The sequence below is a fragment of the Vombatus ursinus genome, unplaced genomic scaffold (assembly GCF_900497805.2).
Source record: "Vombatus ursinus unplaced genomic scaffold, bare-nosed wombat genome assembly UNPS02011334.1, whole genome shotgun sequence".
Taxonomy (NCBI): Eukaryota; Metazoa; Chordata; class Mammalia; order Diprotodontia; family Vombatidae; genus Vombatus; species Vombatus ursinus.
This window is the reverse complement of record NW_020951112.1, coordinates 4112909-4131171: the sequence shown is the minus strand read 5'-3', so window position 1 is coordinate 4131171 and position 18263 is coordinate 4112909. Positions and strand designations below refer to the sequence as shown.

The following is an 18263-nucleotide window of genomic DNA, read 5'->3' as shown; positions in this document are numbered from 1 at the left end:
AGGCAAAATGAGAAGGGGAAGGCAGAGAATGAGATGGACAGATAGTATCATGGAAACAATGAACATGAACCTGGACACAATTCAAGAGATAGTCGAGGATAGAAGGATCTGGTATGCTATGGTCCATGGGGTCATGAAGAACTGGACATGATTGAACAAAAAAAATTCTCTGTGCATCTCTATATGTCTTTTGACATAGCTCTCTCTTCGCCTTTTCATTGGTAGTGGGCTTTATTTTTTTTAAAGTGACTTCAGAATATCATTCCCAAGAGAATCCCAACCTTCTTGAGCTGATTTCCTCTACCAAAATTTAGGCAATGAGATCCTACATCTTTTTTTCTCTGAACCCTTTGGAAGCCCCTCTTCCTAAACCCTATCTGGTGGCTTTATGTCAGAATTTCTGCTTTTCTCAATCAAACTGCAAGCATTTTTAAGCACCTACTATGTGGCTAAGCACTCTATCAAGTGCTTAAGTTGCAGTAACAAAAATGAAAAATGTTCTTGCCTTCAAAGAATTCACATTCTATGAGAAGAAACAACATATACACAGAGAAGTAAATAGAAAACACATCCAATGTAAATAGAAGTGTTTGTAAGATATGTTGATGGGCCATTTTGGACTATCTCCCATAGCACCTCTGTGATTGGCATTAATCATTAAGTGTTATCTTTCATTGGCAGGTCCATAAACTCGGTAATAGAATAGGCATGGGCAATGGACCTATAATATCATTGGCATAGGAAACTCCTGGTAAGGAAACTCCCTTCTCCAGCATATCTTCTAGTCTTAAATGGTTGTCTAGAGCAATAAAAGGTCAAGTAACTTGTCTAGAGTTGAACAGACAGTATGCATCAAAGGCCGGAATCAAACTCAGGTCTTCTTGGCTCTAACAAAACTATTCAATTCATCAACTGTCACTGAAAGAAAATTAGGCATTCTACACTAGAAGTTTGCAATCTTGCTACCAAAAGAAAAAAGTTTGAATTTCACCATGGTCCCTTTGCAACTAAGGTTGGTCACTGGTTATTTTCAGGAATGTTTTTATCATTACTGTATATGTTAATATCCTGCTTCCAATTCTTTTACTAGACTCCTGGTATTTTAGGGGCTTTTTTGCATGTGTCATGGACCCCATTTAGTAGACTAGTAAAACCTCTGGACTGCTTGTCAGAATAATAGTTTCAAATACACAGGATTATAAAGGAAATCAATTCTGCTAAAAAATACAGTAATCAAATTATTTTTAAAGCAAATTCATAGAACTGCATACACTTCTTAGGAGAACTCATTATGGACAGCTTAGCTTCCTTGGAGAAATGTTCCTTCCTTGTAAAAATCTTCTTTCTTATCTTGGGAATTAGCCTTTTTTTTTTTGGTTAAATCCTTTCTAAGCTAAAAATCATTCTCATTTAGAGCAAGAACAAAGGTTAGAGTTGAGAAGCTCTGCCTTCTCTGTGTAATTCATTATCATCATTCTAGCCACAACTAACAGCAATCCTATCCCTTCTTGGTCCTTCCCTTTTCTCTAATACAGCTTCAAAAATCATTCTTTTTGCCGTACTTAGCTTTCTTTTCTAGCTTCCACTGTCATATTTAGTCCCTGACACTACTTTTTATAAGTCAGTCATTTAACTTCTATGCCTGCATTTCCAGATGTATAAAATGGAGATAATGATATCTGAACTAGCTAGCTCCCTCACTGAGATGCCATGCAGGAAAGGTTTTGTAAACCTTGAAGTTCCATTTGACCCAAGCTATTATAAGTTATTTTAGCCTAATTACTAACACAGACAAGAAAAGATTATTTCTATCATAAATTTTTCTCAATGGTCCCTGGAAGACCAACACACACACACACTCCACTATCAATATCTCAGTGCATTTTTGTTCTAAACATAAATTAAAATTGCTTTAATTTGGAACTGAACTTGTTAGGAAAAATGGATGCCATTTGGGGTTTTCTTGGCAAAGATACTGGAGTGGTTTGTCATTTCTTCTCCAGCTCATTTTACAGATGAGGAAACTGAGGCAAAAAAGGTTAAGCGATCTGCCCAGGGTCATCTTCCTAGTCTCTAGTGCCACATTTGAACTCAGGTCTTCCCAACTCCAGGTCCAGTACTCTATCCACTGTGCTACCTAGACACAAATAAATAACCAAAATGAAATAGGCCCTTGCCTTCAGTAGCTTGTATTCTTAGATTATACTATCATTTTCAGCTAAGTGGCACAGTGGATAGAGTGCCAGGCCTGGAGTCAGGAAAGCTCATCTTCCTGAGTTCCAATCTAGCCTGAGACACTTACTAGCTGGGTGACCCTGGGCACATCACTTAACCCTGTTTGCCTCAGTTTCCTTATCTGTAAAATGAGCTAGAAAAGGACATGGCAAACCTCTTCAGTATCTTTTCCAAGAAAACCCCAAATGGGATCATGAAAAATCAGATGCTACTTAAACAACTAAACAACAAATTACCATTGTCAGATGACCAAATCTACATCTGGTCTAATGAGATAGTTCTAGACTAGGAGTCAGGAAACCTGGCCTCTAGTCCTGGCCTTGCCCTTAACTACACATAAGACAAAACAAAGGCAAATTGCCATTTGTTAGGTACATAACAGAGTGGATTCCTGATCAGGTTGCTCTTGCTCAGGTCTGTACAAGAAGACCTCTGAAATCCCTCCTAACTCTGAGATTCTGGAATCATTCCCCCTACTCCAATGGAAACTCATCATTCTGCAAGATGACATCCATGCGGAAACTCCTATTTCCTCAGCACCCTCTGGCCTCTGGGCAGCTCCTCCTCTCTGATTGGAGAAGATGGAGGTTAGATCTTAGAGAGCTGCTCCCTAATCCTCCATCACTTATGGAGAGCACTCAGAGAATTCATGTCATCATTTCCCACTTGGCCCATCCAGCAAGATGAAATCAACTTTGAAATTTACATTCTTTCCTTTCTTACCCCAGCTACAGGATTTCATCATGACCCACACATTGGTTTCCTCTTTCCAGCTTCTTTTCATGTATTATCTTCTCCCATTAGATTACAAGCTTGACTCCCTTAAGCCTTTCTTTGAATCCCCAGCATTTACTGTCTCTGATGGATTCTGTGACCTTGAACAAATTCCTCCATTTTTCAAACTTCAATTTCCTCCTTCAACTTAATCTAATTCAATTTAACACATTCATTAGTGTCTACTATGTGTGCAGTTCTGTGTCAGGTGCTAGAGATAAAAAGAGAGGTTTACAGTTGTACATCTAATGTGATATGGTTTTTCACTTTGAGAAAATTTTCATGGTGAACAACTTTATTTAAGTTCAGAGGCAGAGCCAGTTAGATTAAGAGAATATGGACAACCACAGAAGTTTGATAAGACTTTACCAAACTATACCTTGAACTATACCTTGATGTTTGTTATTTTTTTGTCTTGCCCAAAATGGTGATATTATTTTCCTGTGATGTGAATAATTAATAATTAGTTAATATTTGTTTATGTTAAAGAATTTTATCTTGTTGTGGTATATGAATGTGATGGAATATGACTGTGCCATAAGAAACAACTAAATGTGATAAACACAGAAGCACTATAAGACTTGTGTGAATTGATGCAAAGTGATATAAGCAGAGCTAAGAAAACAACATATGCAATGACTACAACAATGTAAATGTGACAATAACCCCAAACCAATAAAAATAAGTGTTGCAAATTTATAGAGGATACCCTCAAGACCAAAGAGGAACTATGAGAAGACATATGTAAAATGAGCACAAGTAATTACGATAACAATATCAAAAGCTCATGTGCCTAACACTTCAAGCTCTATAAAGTTCATTCCTTACTATACCCTTGAAAAGTAGTCATAGTACTGCCCCATTTTACAGATGAGACTTGGAGGAAGCTCACTTGTAAAGGCCAAGACTCACACCTGTGTCTCCTGACTCCAAGGTCTTTTTCTTTCCAAGGCACTATTCTGTAGCATTTGGATCAATGGGTCAAAGTAAAGCCCAGAGCCTTTCTCCTGAAGCAAAGTCAGTACACACAAGTTGACATGAATTGACTTCTACTTTTGTTGCCAGTTTTTTACAATCATTGTGATGCTATTTGTGCTATTTTGGTACTTTCCTATCTGCACTACCCATGCTGAGGGGGCCATTTTTGGTCATTCTGGTCTATGTCTTGGCTCACTTAAATCCAATTCACTTGCAAGTCATGACATTACTTTCCTGATGTTGTGGTCCTTTTCAAGAATAAAGGACAAATAATAATCTGTGAGGAGTAGTAGCTACCCCACTAGGGACCCAACTAGACAATTCCAGTTGGGTAATGCAGCATCTTCCTACCTTCCTACCTTCCTTCCTTTCTTCCTTCCTTCTTTCTTTCCTTCCTTTATTCCTTCCCTTCTTCCTCTGCCTCTATCCACATAGGGAATCATGCTCTTACTTGTGATTGCTCTGCCCAAAGGACTATAAATTTCGATTGCTGAAACCTTGCGAGATATCTTGGAGTTTACAGGTTAGATTTTTTTAAGGACCATACCTTAAACCCAAATCATTCTGGCTCTCATTGATTGGCCAACAATAGCTCCCAGCCTAAGCTTCACTTTGTCATTATTTGGGCCATGATGGCTCAGAGTAAGTGTAAATAGCAATTGTCTCTTTTGGCCAGAAACCCTGAGTGTCTTCCCCTACCAGACCGATTTTTTTTTTGACTAGGTAAAAGATGCCATTCTTCGCCTCATTTCTTACCTAGACTTAATCATTGAGTGGGTATTGACTCAGTCAAACTGAGACCCGGGAAAGACCTGAACTTAAAAAGGTCAACATCTCCCACTGCATCTGGGGCCATTTCTAGTCATCCCAATCTATATCTTGCCACTGGACCCAGATGGCTCTGGAGGAGAAAGAGAAGCTGGTGACTTTGCACAGCCTTCTCTCACTTAAATCCAATTCACTTGCAAGTCATGACATCACCTTCCTGAAGTCATGGTCCTCTTCAAAATGAAGGACAAGCAATGCCCATACTGAAAGGGCTCAGTTCACCCTTCTGTATGTGGGTGTAGGACAATTCCAAAGCATCCCATTACCTGTCCTCGAGGAAGGCGTTCTTGCTATTTCTAAGGAGCAAGGCTTCTTTGTGACCGCTGTGTCTGTGAGGTCACTGAGGCCATTTTCATTTTCAGCAGAAAATGGATCGAGGGAAGCAGATGGCACCATTTCTAGCGTATAATTTCTCTTCTTTGGATAGGACTCCTGAAATAGAAGAGAAGCACCTCCATGATCAAAAAACTCAGCACCATTGGACATGTATAACACCCAAAGAGACAACCAGCTGCATGGCTTCTTCCAAAACCGATGGCAGGAAAACTGATGAATCATCTGAATGAGGAAGACAACACTGAGATTCCCAATATCTGGGAAGAGTTTTAAAGATTACAGATCAGATCATTATCATTTAACTTACATTCCAGTTAGTGAGGAACGCCAGCCTTAAATTCATAGAGGTCTGGGCTTAACACCTTTTGGAAATATACTGGACTTTAAATTCATAAAATACAATAGACTATAAAGGTAACTAATTATATTGAAATTTTTTTAATGCTATTGCTTTTTAAATCCACAGACCCTAGGCTAAGAATCTCTGACATAAAGCGCTTAGTTGTAGAGAAGGTGCCATCTTACTTTGGTAGGTTACTCAGTCCTGATTCTTCTTGATATATTGCCTTCATTTGACACTGTTAATCATTCTCTGCTCCTAGATACTTCCTTCTCTCTTGGTTTTCATGACACTGCTGTTTCCTGCCTCTCCTCTTCCCCATCTGACTCCTCATTTTCTTTTACTGGCTCATCTATATCATGCTTCTTGAGCGGTGGGCATTTTCCAAGATCCTATCCCAGTCTCTTTTTCTTTCTACATTCTCTCTCCTGGTAATTTCATCTGCTCTCTTGAGTTTAAGCATCATCCCTATGCATATAACTCAAGAGAACTCACAAATATATACATAGAAAGATAGTGAGATATAGATATTTATATATGTATCTATATATCATACATAATATATGCATATACACACATCTATGTATGCACGCATGTATGGCAATATGTATGTATGTATGTATGTATTCAGTTCTAGTCTCTCTCCTGAGCACTAATTGGGAGCACCGATACCACATCACTCACCTACTGGACATTCCAAACTGGATGTCCCATAGACACTTCCAAAACTGCACTCATTAAACTTTTCTCTCAAAGCTTCCTCTCCTCCAACTTCCCCTATTTTATCAAAGGTACCACCATCCTTCAGTGTCCCAAGTTCCTAAGATCAGCATCATCTTCAATTCTCTAATCTCGCTTACCACACATGTCCAATTAGTTGCCAAAACTTGCTGTTTCATAGGATTTAGAGCTGGAATGGAGATTATAGATTGACTGATTCAACCCCTTCTTTTAAAGAGGAAGAAACTGAAGCTGAAAAGGGATGAAGAGATCGGCCCAAAATAACACATGACGGGAGGTAGCAGGGCCAGGCTTCAAACTTCTCATTTCAAAATGAATGCTCTTATTACTCTACAATATGTGATACAGCAAAGCCACAATTAAGCAGCCAAGTTAATTTTATTTTCACACACTTTACTATCAAGACAAAGACATATCAGAAGAAAACTGAGTTCTCCCTTACTTGAATGTGTCATTGCAGGGAAAATTTACCTCATTTTCACCTTCCTTTTTTCCACTTAGCCTTTTCCTCAGTTGAACATTTCATCTGCTGTCGGTGCTCAAGGAAAGCAAGAAAGAGACTATAAAAATAAAGAAGACTCTTCTATGCTGTCAGAAAAGCATTATGTTCTAATTAACAAACAGTGCTTGAACCCAAGCCTCCTTTATTAGGTCTATTTATACATGCACAGTGCTGTGAACTTGTCATTTCTCTAGGTGGCAATTAAACCACATTAATACTAACCTCTTGCTCTGAGATGTTTTGCTTTTCCAGAGGATTACATTTCAGAAAAGTGAGCTAATGTGGTAAATATTTCTTAATTAGCTCAAGGCTTTTCAGAAGCTTCTGGAAAGTCAACTGTTTTTTTCCCCTAACATACTAAAGGTTGTCCTACCACGGGCTTTCCTTTTTTGATCATTACTGTGACTTAAAAGGCATTTTAAGTCTTTAGTTTCCTGCTATAGAAAAGTATTTCTGTGCTTTTTAAAAGCTAGTTGTTAAAATGATGCTTTAGAGATGGCAAGGAATCATAGGACTCCAGCCTTGATAGAGACCTCAAAGACCCTGGAACTCATCTTCTTTTTGCAGCAAGAATCCTCTCTGGAAGACTGGGAAGGATTACTGACAGAAAGGCTAGAGCATTGAGATGAATCTAATATGATAAGATTGAGTAGGGGCTGAGCACAAAAAATTAACTTCATAAATCACAAGACATGGATGGGCAGCAGTTCTGAAAACAATCTGGGAGTTTTTGTGGACTGCAGTTTCAGTATGAGTCATAAGTGTCAAGTGTAGTAGCTAATTCAGTCCATTTGGAACCTCTCTGAGCACAATCAACATGACTCAAATACCAGAAGGAATAGTTCCTGGGAGAGACTTCATGGTATAGTGGAGAGAGCCTTGGCACTAGACTCAGATGACCTGGGTTCAAATCCCACCTTTGATACTTATTGCTTATGCGACTTCAAGCAAGCCACTTAAACCTCTTTGGGACTCAGTTCCCTCTTCCATAAAAGGAAGGGGTTAGGCTGGCTGGACTTTAAGCTCCCTTCCAACTCTCCATCTTTGATGCTATGATCCCTTCATGGGTAGATATGACTCAAATCAGTGCCAGAAAAAGCAGAATGGTTTGTTGTAATTTATTATAAAATTTAACCAAGAAGCATTTATTAAGTGCCTGCTATATATACACTCATAATAATTTCTGTTATATAGGTTTAGTTGGAGAGGCTTTCAAAGATGATGTAGGCCTCCCCACCACCACCCCTTCCACTGCATTTTGAATATTTGAACTAAAGAGACTTGAACAATTTCATGCAGCAGGTTTTGGATCCTAAATTCACCAATATGAATTAGCACACATTCACTCATAAAATATTCATTCAACAAAAAGGCAATGAGAATCTACCAGGTTCATAGCAATGGGCTAGATGTTCTTATGGATAATGAGCACTGTACATAGTCCCTGTCCTCATTGAGCTTACAATCTAGTGAGGAAGAGAATAGCTGTATCCACAAATATTGAAGGAACCATAAGAAAGCTGAATAACTGCATGAAACACCAATATGAATGATAAGGATGTATCTAAGCTCTGTGCATCTCCAGATCACCTACGAGGGAGGCGTCCACTCATATGTGAGGAGAAAGCAGAATGTCCTCTTTCAGAAGCAGATCCCTGCCATCTCCCACATTGATATCTTCATCTTAAATGGATAAATAATTTTATAATTCAATACTTATTGGTATAGCTAATAAGTGCTGCACACATACACATACATTGGAAGTCTCTAAGTAAAGGCCAATGAAAACTGGTAGAGAACACTACAAATGGAAATTCTGGGGAGATATGAATTGAACTAGATGGTTAATGAGGTACTATACCTAAGACTCTAAAATTCTGTGATTCTATGAATTCGGGAGCTGGAAAGATCACAGAATCCCATACTTGAAGAGAACTTCAAAGGTTATCTTACCCTACCTCTGCCTTAGCAAAATAAAAAAAAATCTCTGCAAGGTAACCGATAAGTTGTTTTGAAAGCCGTGATAAAGACCACTAGATGAAGGGGAATCCACTATGTGCAGAAGCACCTTCTTCCACTTTATGAGAGCTCTGATTTTTAGGAAATGTTTCCTTATAGCAATCCTAAATCTGTCTCTCTCTAATTTCCACCCATTGCTCCTACAAGAAATAAGAAGATTCTAGTGCTGGCTCATTAACAAGCCATGAGACTTATTTCTCTGCATCTCATTTCTTAGTGGCAAATGGAGGCAATTGGGCAGGATGAATTCTTTCTAGGTCTGCCCTCTGGAAATCAGGCAGAGTAACTACAAATTCTCTTTATGTATGACAGATCTTCAAATATTTGAAGTCATTTATCATGCGCCCCTGAAATGTTCTCTTATCAAGGGTAAAAATTTGCCATACTTACAATCTGTCCTCATATGGCACGATATTGAACCCATTTACCACCTTGCCTACCCTTCCCTGGATGCTTTCCTGTTATCAAGGTCCTTCCTAAAAATGATGGTCAAGAGGTAATTACATGGTGCAGTGGATAGAACATTGGCCCTAGATTCAGGAGGACCTGAGTTCAAATCCAACCTCAGACACATAACACTCACTAGCTGTGTGACTCTGGGCAAGTCACTTAACTCCAATTGCCTCACCAAAAAAAAATGGTGGTCAAAATTGATCATAATATTCCAGATGTGGCCTGTCCAAGACAATATGCAGAGAGATTATCCTTCTGTTATTTCTGAAAACTACTTCTCTGCCAGTAGAGCCTAAGATCATATTAGATTTATAGGCTGCCATTAAACAATAGGGCAGAAAAGAAGTGAGCCTTAAATAAGCAGTGGGATTTAAACAGGCAAACAAGAGAAAGAAAGGCAATCCAGGTTGGGAAAGAGAGGGGTAAACAATAAGAAAGGAGAAGAAAGAAAGAAAGGCAAAGAGGATGAAACATAAAGTACAGGGTCAGTGAGTACAACAGTCTGACTACTGCAAGGAGTTTGTGCTGTTGAATAGACAGATGACGGTTGGATAAATTAATTGGGACTAGGTGGGAAAGAAGTGTCAATAAGGAATCAAAGAACTTTGAATTGTAGGAAGACAGTAGCAGTATGCATAGATCAAGAAGAGGTATGGTCCCCTACAGATACCCTAGTAATGCTCAGAACTGAACCAATAAGTCAATAAACATTTATGAAGTGCCTACTATGTGACAGGCACTGTGCTAACTGCTGGCCATACAAACAGAGGCAAAATACAATCCCTGCCCTCAAGGAGCTTACAGTCTAAATATATACTAAGTAGCTATATACAGGATAAGTAACAGAGGGAAGGCAATGGAATGACGAGGGGTTAGGGAAGGTTTCCTTTACAGAGGGGGTTTCTAGTTGATACTTAAAGGAAGCTAGGAAGGTCAATAGTCCAAGAGGATGGAGGTCATTGGAGGCATGGGGGACAGCCAGAGAAAATATCTGGAGCTAAGAGACGGAGCCTTGTTTGTGGAACAAGCTAGGAAGCCAATGTCACTGAATCAAAGAGTACATTTCAGGAATAAGTTGTAAGAAGATTAGAAAGGTAGGAGGGGGCAAGATTGTGAAGAGTTTTGAATGCCAAATAGAGCATTTTGTATTTGCCCTTAGAAGCAATAGGGAGCTATTGGAGTATACTGAGTAGGGATTGACATGATTGGACCTGCATTTTAGGAAAATCACTTTAGTGATTTAGTGACTGAATGGAGGATGGATTGAAGTGAAGAGAAACTTGAGGTAGGCTGACTCATCAGCAGGTTATTGCAATAGTCCAGGCATAAGGAGATAAGGGTCTATACTAGAATGATGGTAGTGTCAGCGGAGAAAAGGGGGCATTTTTGAGAAATGTTACAAAGGTGAAATTGATAGGTTTTGGCAATATATTGAATATGGGGGGGGTGAGAGATAGTGAGGAATCCAGGACGACATAGGTTATGATTCTGGGGGACTGGGAGGATGGTGTTGCCCCTCTACAGAAATAGAGAAGGTGGTGGGAGAGGAATGATTAGGGGAAAAGTCACCATTCCAGAGTCTACTTATAAATGGTAATTATTACATATTAATGCCATGATTTTTAAAAAATCATCACAAAAATGATGATTAAGTAGCATTTAGTTGTCCTTGTGAGAGAGGACTATTTTGCTTTGGTCTATGTATCTTCATTCCTTATCAGGGTACCTGCCACATAGTAAGCACTTATTAAAAGCTTGTTAACTGACAGATTGATATCATGAAATCTTTGAAATGGAAAAACCCGAGAGGTCATCTAGTTTAAGCTAACGCCTGCAGAAATGCCCTCTACAATATCCACAAGAGGTCATCTTCCAAACTACAGAAACATGTCCAGCAACAAGAGCTCACTGAATCACCAAGCTGCCAGCCCATTTAAGGACACCTCACATTGTCAGCAGGATCTTCCTTCCTTTAAGCTAACATCTTCCCCCCGATATGGCCACGTGCTGCTCCTACTTCTGCTTCCTAGAGCTAAGTGGAGGAAGCTTAATCTTTCCTCTGCCCTTAACATGCTGATCTCTCACTCTTCTCATCTTCAGACTAAATAAAGCCAGTTCCTTTTCATTTTTTCTCATGTTGTACTTACTTTCTTTGTTTTTTCTAGGTTGCCATAGCTAAAGATTCATGACCAAATAGCTGGTTTTACAGACAGGAAGCAATTTATCACTGCAACTATACTGGAAACCTTTCAAGTATGACAAATACTTGCCAATGCCTATGCTTTGCTAATACAGCCTTTGAGAACCTAGGGTCACCTCAATACTGTGATGAGGTATCAGAGCTAGACTTGGTGGAAACTACTATATAATAGAACATATTATATAATGATTTCAAGAAGTCATCAAGGGGGCAGCTAGGTGGTGCAGTGGATAGAGTACCATCCCTGGAGTCAGGAGGACCTGAGTTCAAATCCAACCTCACACACATAACACTTACTGGCTGTGTGACCCTGGGCAAGTCACTTGACCCCACTGCCTAGTCAAAGAAAAGTCATTGAATTTGGATGAGGGAAAAAATTACATATCTGTTTTCACTGACTTCTATTTGAAATTTATCTTCTGAGAAGGGACCCATAACTTTCAAGGAGACACCAAAATGGCCCATGATTCTTAAGAACTCCCAGCCAAAATATCTCCAAGGTCCTTCTAACTCTAAATCCGTGATTGCTTTCCAATCTGCTTCCTACCATTAATGGTACTACCAGCTGCCCTGTGCTGCAAGCTAGTAATCTCCCTGCTGTTTTTACCTTTCCCCTACCAAGAACATTACCTTCCTTAACCTCCATATTTAGTTTATTTTCAAGTCCTGTAAACTGTAGCTCCATAATGGCCCTTGGAACATAACTTTTTTCTTTCCTATTCCATGGCTAAAATCCAGGTTTTAATACCTGAAGCTACAACTAAAGCTTCCAAGCTCATTTTCCCCATCTTTGCCAAGCAGTCCAGCCTATACAAAACCATTAGAATAGCCTGCTCAAAGACCATTTTCGATGTCAGTCTTGCCCTGAAGAATCCATGGCTTTCTATTACCTTATGCATCAGAATGAAACTCTTTGGATTAACTTTAGGTACCACAATCTTAACAAGTCTATTTCTCCTGAATCCCCTATATAAGCCCTTTGCTGTAGATAAATGTACTCATTCATTGTTACTGGCATACAATTTGATTATTTTTTTCTTCAGCACATGGGTTCCTATCTCTTTTCTTTCAATACAAGTCCCTCGCCTCCTTCAAAAGATAGCACATTCTTGGTATAACACAGAACTGAAAACAAAATGACAGTCCATTGATTAGGCTCAGCTAAATAAATTACATGCTACAAGGAAAAGAACAATGAATTTGGAATTAGATATATCCTGCGCTCATATCCTGACTCCAATACACAATCTGTGAAACCCTGGGAAAGTCACATAACCATTCTGGGCTTCAGTTTCCTTTTTTGTAAAATTGAGGGGTTGAATTAGATGGCATTTAACATCTCCTTAGCTCTAGATTAGAAATTAAAGAATGATATCTGATCCCTTACTTAGTGAAAAGAAGTTGCCTAAAATTTCTTAAGGAAATGTATGATTGGAAAATGAGGCTAATCAATCAATTGACAAGAGTAAGAGGTTACATATCTATAGGCCAAGTCCTACAATGGTAGAGAGCGAGCATGGTGTAGTGGTTAGAGCACTGGACTTGGAGTGAGGAATCCTTGAGATAAAATCCCTTCTTATACAGTTAAAAGCTATGTGACTTAATATCTCTAGATTTCACTTTCCCTATCTGTAAAATGGGGAAGTTAGATTTCATGGCTTCAAAGGCTTCTTCCAGATGTAAATCTGTGATTCTATGATTCCACTCATAGAAGGTTTTCTTTTTTTTTAATTTATTGACATATTTTTGTTTTTAATCAACAAACACTTCCCAATAAGTACCCAAATAAACGACCTTACGAAAACCTCTTAACATAAACAGAAAAATACTATTTTTTAAAAACTTAGATAATATGTTATTAATACCAATCATTACATTTGATCAGAGTTTTGTGGTCTTTCCATGTTGACTTTGGTCACACTGTTGTAGCCATGTATATATTTTTGAATCTGCTTTCTTCACCTAAGGAGAATCATAACTGGAAGAAATTCTTGAGCCCATATAATTGAGGGTTTCTTAAACTGAGATCCATACACTTGCATATTTTTTAAAAATTATTTTGATAACAGTATTATAACATGATTTTGTGATTCTATGATGGTATTTCATGCATAAAATATTAATCTGACAAATAGTCCACAGACTTCACCATACTGCCAAAGAAGTCCATGATACAGACATAAAAAGGTTAATCTGATCAAATGCAATGCTTTCATTTTACACATGACAGAAATGAGGCTATAGGGGGTTCAAATTTCTCCATTCCAGATGAGTCTTTTTCCCACACTACCACTTTATAGGAATCTGCTCGTGTGCTTCTGAATTCATCATACTTGTCATGTCTTCTGTTGTGGATAATATCCACTACGCTTATATGTTAGGTAGAAATTTTTGGCCACTCCCCAACCATTGGGCACATACTTTGTCTTCAGCTTTTTGTTGTCACAAATAATGATTATTTTTCTACATTTTTTCTTGTTATCAATATCCTCCTTGTGATATCATATCAACAGTTGGATCTCTGGATAAAAGGAATGAACAAATAACATTTCTTATGTAATTCTAAACTCTTTTTTCCAGAATCCTTGTACTAATTTGCAGCAATACTAGCAATGAAAGCCTATTTTTCAATAACTCCTTCAACAATGTATTTTTCCTGTGGTGGAAAAGAATAGAAAATTGAGGGGATGCCCATCAACTGGGAAATGGATGAATAAGTTCTGGTATGATGGAACAATACTATGCTATAAGAAATGATGAGCAGGTTGATTTTTTAAAAACCTGGAAAGACTTGCATGAAATAATGAAGAGTGAAATGAGCAGAACCAAGAGAATGTTATATGTGGTAATGGCAATATTTTTTGAAAAGTAAGTACAAATAACTAAGCTATTCTGACTCATGAATATTCAAATCATCTCCAAAGGACCTATTAAGGAAGAAGCTAGCCATCTCCAGAAAAAGAATTGATATATGGATATATTGTATGGTTTCACATATATATCTGTATCCAATGTTGGCCTTCCCTAGTGCAGGATTGGAAGGGAGAATGGGAAACAGCTTGGAACTAAAAATGTAACAAAAATAAAATAAACAATTTAATGAAGAAAAACCCAGTGAGTTTTCCCCTCATTTTCCTAAATCTTTTAAGTTTATTTGTATTTCTTTTAATATTAGAAAAGCAGTACCACAATGGAAAAAGAACCAGCCTTCAATAAAGGAAGACACAGGTTCACATCCTACTTGCACTTATTATGTGTCACCCTGAGCAAGCTACTCAGCCTCAGTTTCTTCATCTGTAAAATGAGTAGGTTAGACTCAATGATGTCATTAAATCTATGATCCTTTACACAGCCTTAAGGAATTGTAATGAGCATTGGAATCCTGGGTTCAAATCCACTTCTGACAATTTTTAGTTATGTGAATTTGGCCAAGTCAATTTATTTCCCTGAGCCTCAATTTCCCCATCTATATAGTACATGAAAAGATATTTGCATTCCCTATAGCCTATTTTTAATTTAGAATTTGTGTTACTCTTTGAAAGAACTCCGTTAGTGCTACTAATGTGACATAACCAACCTTAGCCCTGTAATGCAAGCTCTAGCCACGGCTTCCATCTATCACACCCCAAAGAAGATTGACTGATTAGGTAACTAGAGAAAATGAGATTTGTAACTGTAGATTTCAGAAAGTCTTGTCATCTGTAGATGAGCAACAGGTCAAGAAGTCCCAAGTTCAGTCTCATCTCTGACACATACTAGCTGTGCCATTCCAGGCATTAGGTCAAACATAAAAAGAGGCCATACATAAACTATACAGAAGAATTCCTGTGGGCTGCACACTGGCTAAGAAAACCACTTGTTAACATTATCTATGTTCTATTATTTCTTTATTTATTACGGTAAATATTTCCCAATTATATTTTTATCTAGTTCAGAAGGGGGAATGTTCTTCACATGTTTGACAACTCTGCCCTAGGCAAGTCTCTAACACTATAAGGCATAGAAAAAGCTGCCAATCTGAACTGGTGGAAGGATTTTTCTCACCTGGAAGTTCCCTGTAACAACAATGTCACAGGTCTAGCCTCATCTCTTATTTTTAGTGATTTAGAATTTTTTTTTAGGTGACTACAATAATAATAGCTAGCATTTGTATAATGCTTTGAGGTTTGCAAATAAATGAATGAATAATTGAAGAAATAATGAATAATTGAAGAAATTAAATTAAATTATTTGATTCTCACAACAACCTGGGAGGTTCACTGCTATTATGGATAATAATTATAACATTTTAGAGATGAGGAAAGTGGGACAAAGGTAGGTTAAGTGACTTGCCCATGATCATATAGCCAGGAAGTGCCTGAGGCAAAATTAGAACTCAAGTCTTCCTGACTATACCTGTAAGGTCCTATACACTGTGCCAACTACTTTTTCTTATCTTTTGCACACTTGTCTACTGGGAAATGGCTCCTAATCTTACAAATTTAGTTTAATTTCCTATAGATGTTGGATGTTACATTTTTATTAGATGTTTTTAATGTAAAGATTTTTAAAATTAGCTTTCCTTGCTACTCTGACTGCTCTGACAGCATTTGTGAAAAGTTACTTAAATTTTACATAATCAGGATTTTCTTTCCATTTTCTCCACATAACTGCTATAATAATTTCTCAGAACCACAGGTCTGACCGTGTCAGTTCCCTGGTCAATAAGCTGCAATAGTTTCCTATAAAGTTCTAGTCCAAAATAACAACTCCTTTGTGTAGCATTTAAAGTCACTAAGTACCTGCCTCCCAGTCTGCTTTTTCAGGCTTCTATCTTGACTCTCTTTACCTAACGCTACATTGTAATCAAACTAGTTTACTTGCTGTTCTCCGTAGATAATATTTAATCTCTTACCTCTACCCCTTTGTGTGGGGCTATGCTTATGATGTGCCTAGAATGATCTTCCTCTTCAACCTGACCTCTCAGAACGTCTAGTTCCCTGTAAGGTTCAAGCATCACCTCCTATATGAAACTCTACCTAATTCTTCCAGGAGTCAGTGCTTCTCCAACTCAAAATTACTGTTTATCTATGTTATCACTTATCTTTGTATATGCCAGGTCCCTGCCAGTGCTGTGTAAGTTCCTTCAGCAAAGCTACCCTCATTTTTTGTCTTTGCTTTGACAGGATCGAGCATGGTGCCTAGCATGACGTTTGCACAATGAATTGAAATTAAATGATCTATTTCATCTTTTATGATTTCTTCTATTTCATATCTGATTATTAAAATTTCCCCTAAACATGGTTCTAAAACTAATCATTTGCCTTTCTCCTCTAATTATTTTCTGATGTGAGTACAATGCTCATCTAAAATTATTTTTCAGACTGCTTTCTAGTTTTACAAGTACTTCTGTTAAATGAAGAGTCTCTCATGCAGTAGTTTGCGTCCTCGGGTTTATTGAAAGTAGATTTCTGTGCATGATAATTTCTAGGTCTTGATTGTCCAGGCTATTTTAGGTCTTCAATATCTATTATATTCTAAACTTTTCTATTTTTCCCCTAGTACTAGATTTGTAATATAATTTAGTATCTGGTATCACCAACTCCCCTCCCCATTTTATTGTTTTTTCTATTATATCCCATGATACTCTTGACCTTTTATTTTTCCAAATAATTTTCTGAAACATATATTTTGTCTGCCTATAAATTGCTGTTGTTTCATTTCAGTCATGTCTGACTCTTTGTGATCTCATTTTAATGAGTTTTCTTGGCAAAGATATAGGTGTGGTTTGCCATTTTGTTCTCCAGATCATTTTGACAGATGAGGAAACTGAGGCAAACAGGTTTAAATGACTTGCCTAGGATACCCATTTTGAAATTGGTGACTCAGCACTAAATTATAATATTGTCATTTTTATTCTATTGACATGCCACTTTTGGTAAAATTTTTTAACCTAACACTAATTACATAGAGGGTTTTGGATAAAGTTGTCCCCTTTGCTACACTGACACAGAACAAAATGAGTAATGACTCTCCAATGGGGAGAGTGTCAAATTTAAAGTAAAGATGTCCTGAGTTTGAATCCTTCATCAGACATTTACTAATTCTGTGAGACTGCACAAGTCACAGCCTCAATCGGCTTCAGTTTCTCTAATTATAAAATGGGGATAATAACACCATCTCCCTTCCAAGGTTATTATGAGGATCTAATGAAATGCTTCTCAAGCCTTAAAGCACAATATAAAGGCTAGTTCTTATTATGCTGACTTGAAGTCCTGTCTTGCGTGGCCTGAAGATTAAATCCCAGATTGTTAATGTATTTTGTTATCTTAAATGAAATTTCTTTTCCTATCTCTTCTCCCTGTGTCATATTTATCAACTACAGATAACCTGATGATTTTAAAGATTTATCTTTATCTGATGTGTTACAGAATCTACAATCATGATTCTTTTCCTGATAAATTCCAGAGTTCTCTAAGTAAAGCATTCTATCAGAAATCAGATAACTTCGCTTCCTCTTTGCCTTTGCATATTCTCTACATTTTTCTTGCTTAATGGTTAACCAGGTTAAGCACCAGGTAGCATTTTTAACACTGTTGCAAATTATAATGAAGTCAATGGGTATCCTTTTTTTGTTGTTTTCATTCCTGATCCTACAATGAAAGTTTCAGGATTTCTCATTGTGTGGGCGAGTGTGTGTGTGTGTGGGGGGGTATGGCTGTGTAGGTCTGTGAGGGTGGGTGTGGGTATGTGAGGGGATGTGGGAAGGGTGGGGGGTGTGAAGATACAGAATATTTTAGGGTAACAGGATTGGGGGAGATCAGTAATTTCAATAGTTTAAGCAACTCTACAGTAAAACGAATGACCTCTATCAATGT

The 18263-nt window shown here is 37.8% G+C and overlaps 1 protein-coding gene across 6 annotated transcripts in view; it reads right to left on the bottom strand.

Moving 5' to 3' along the window:
- The window catches only part of ANKS1B (ankyrin repeat and sterile alpha motif domain containing 1B), a 1327097-nt gene that overhangs the window by 904381 nt on the left and 404453 nt on the right, over positions 1-18263 (bottom strand). For all 6 annotated transcript variants that reach the window (XM_027855805.1, XM_027855806.1, XM_027855807.1 and 3 more), the window contains exon 10: positions 5082-5247. In XM_027855805.1, coding sequence (XP_027711606.1) covers positions 5082-5247 — 166 coding nt within the window. The remainder of the gene's footprint in view (positions 1-5081; positions 5248-18263) is intronic.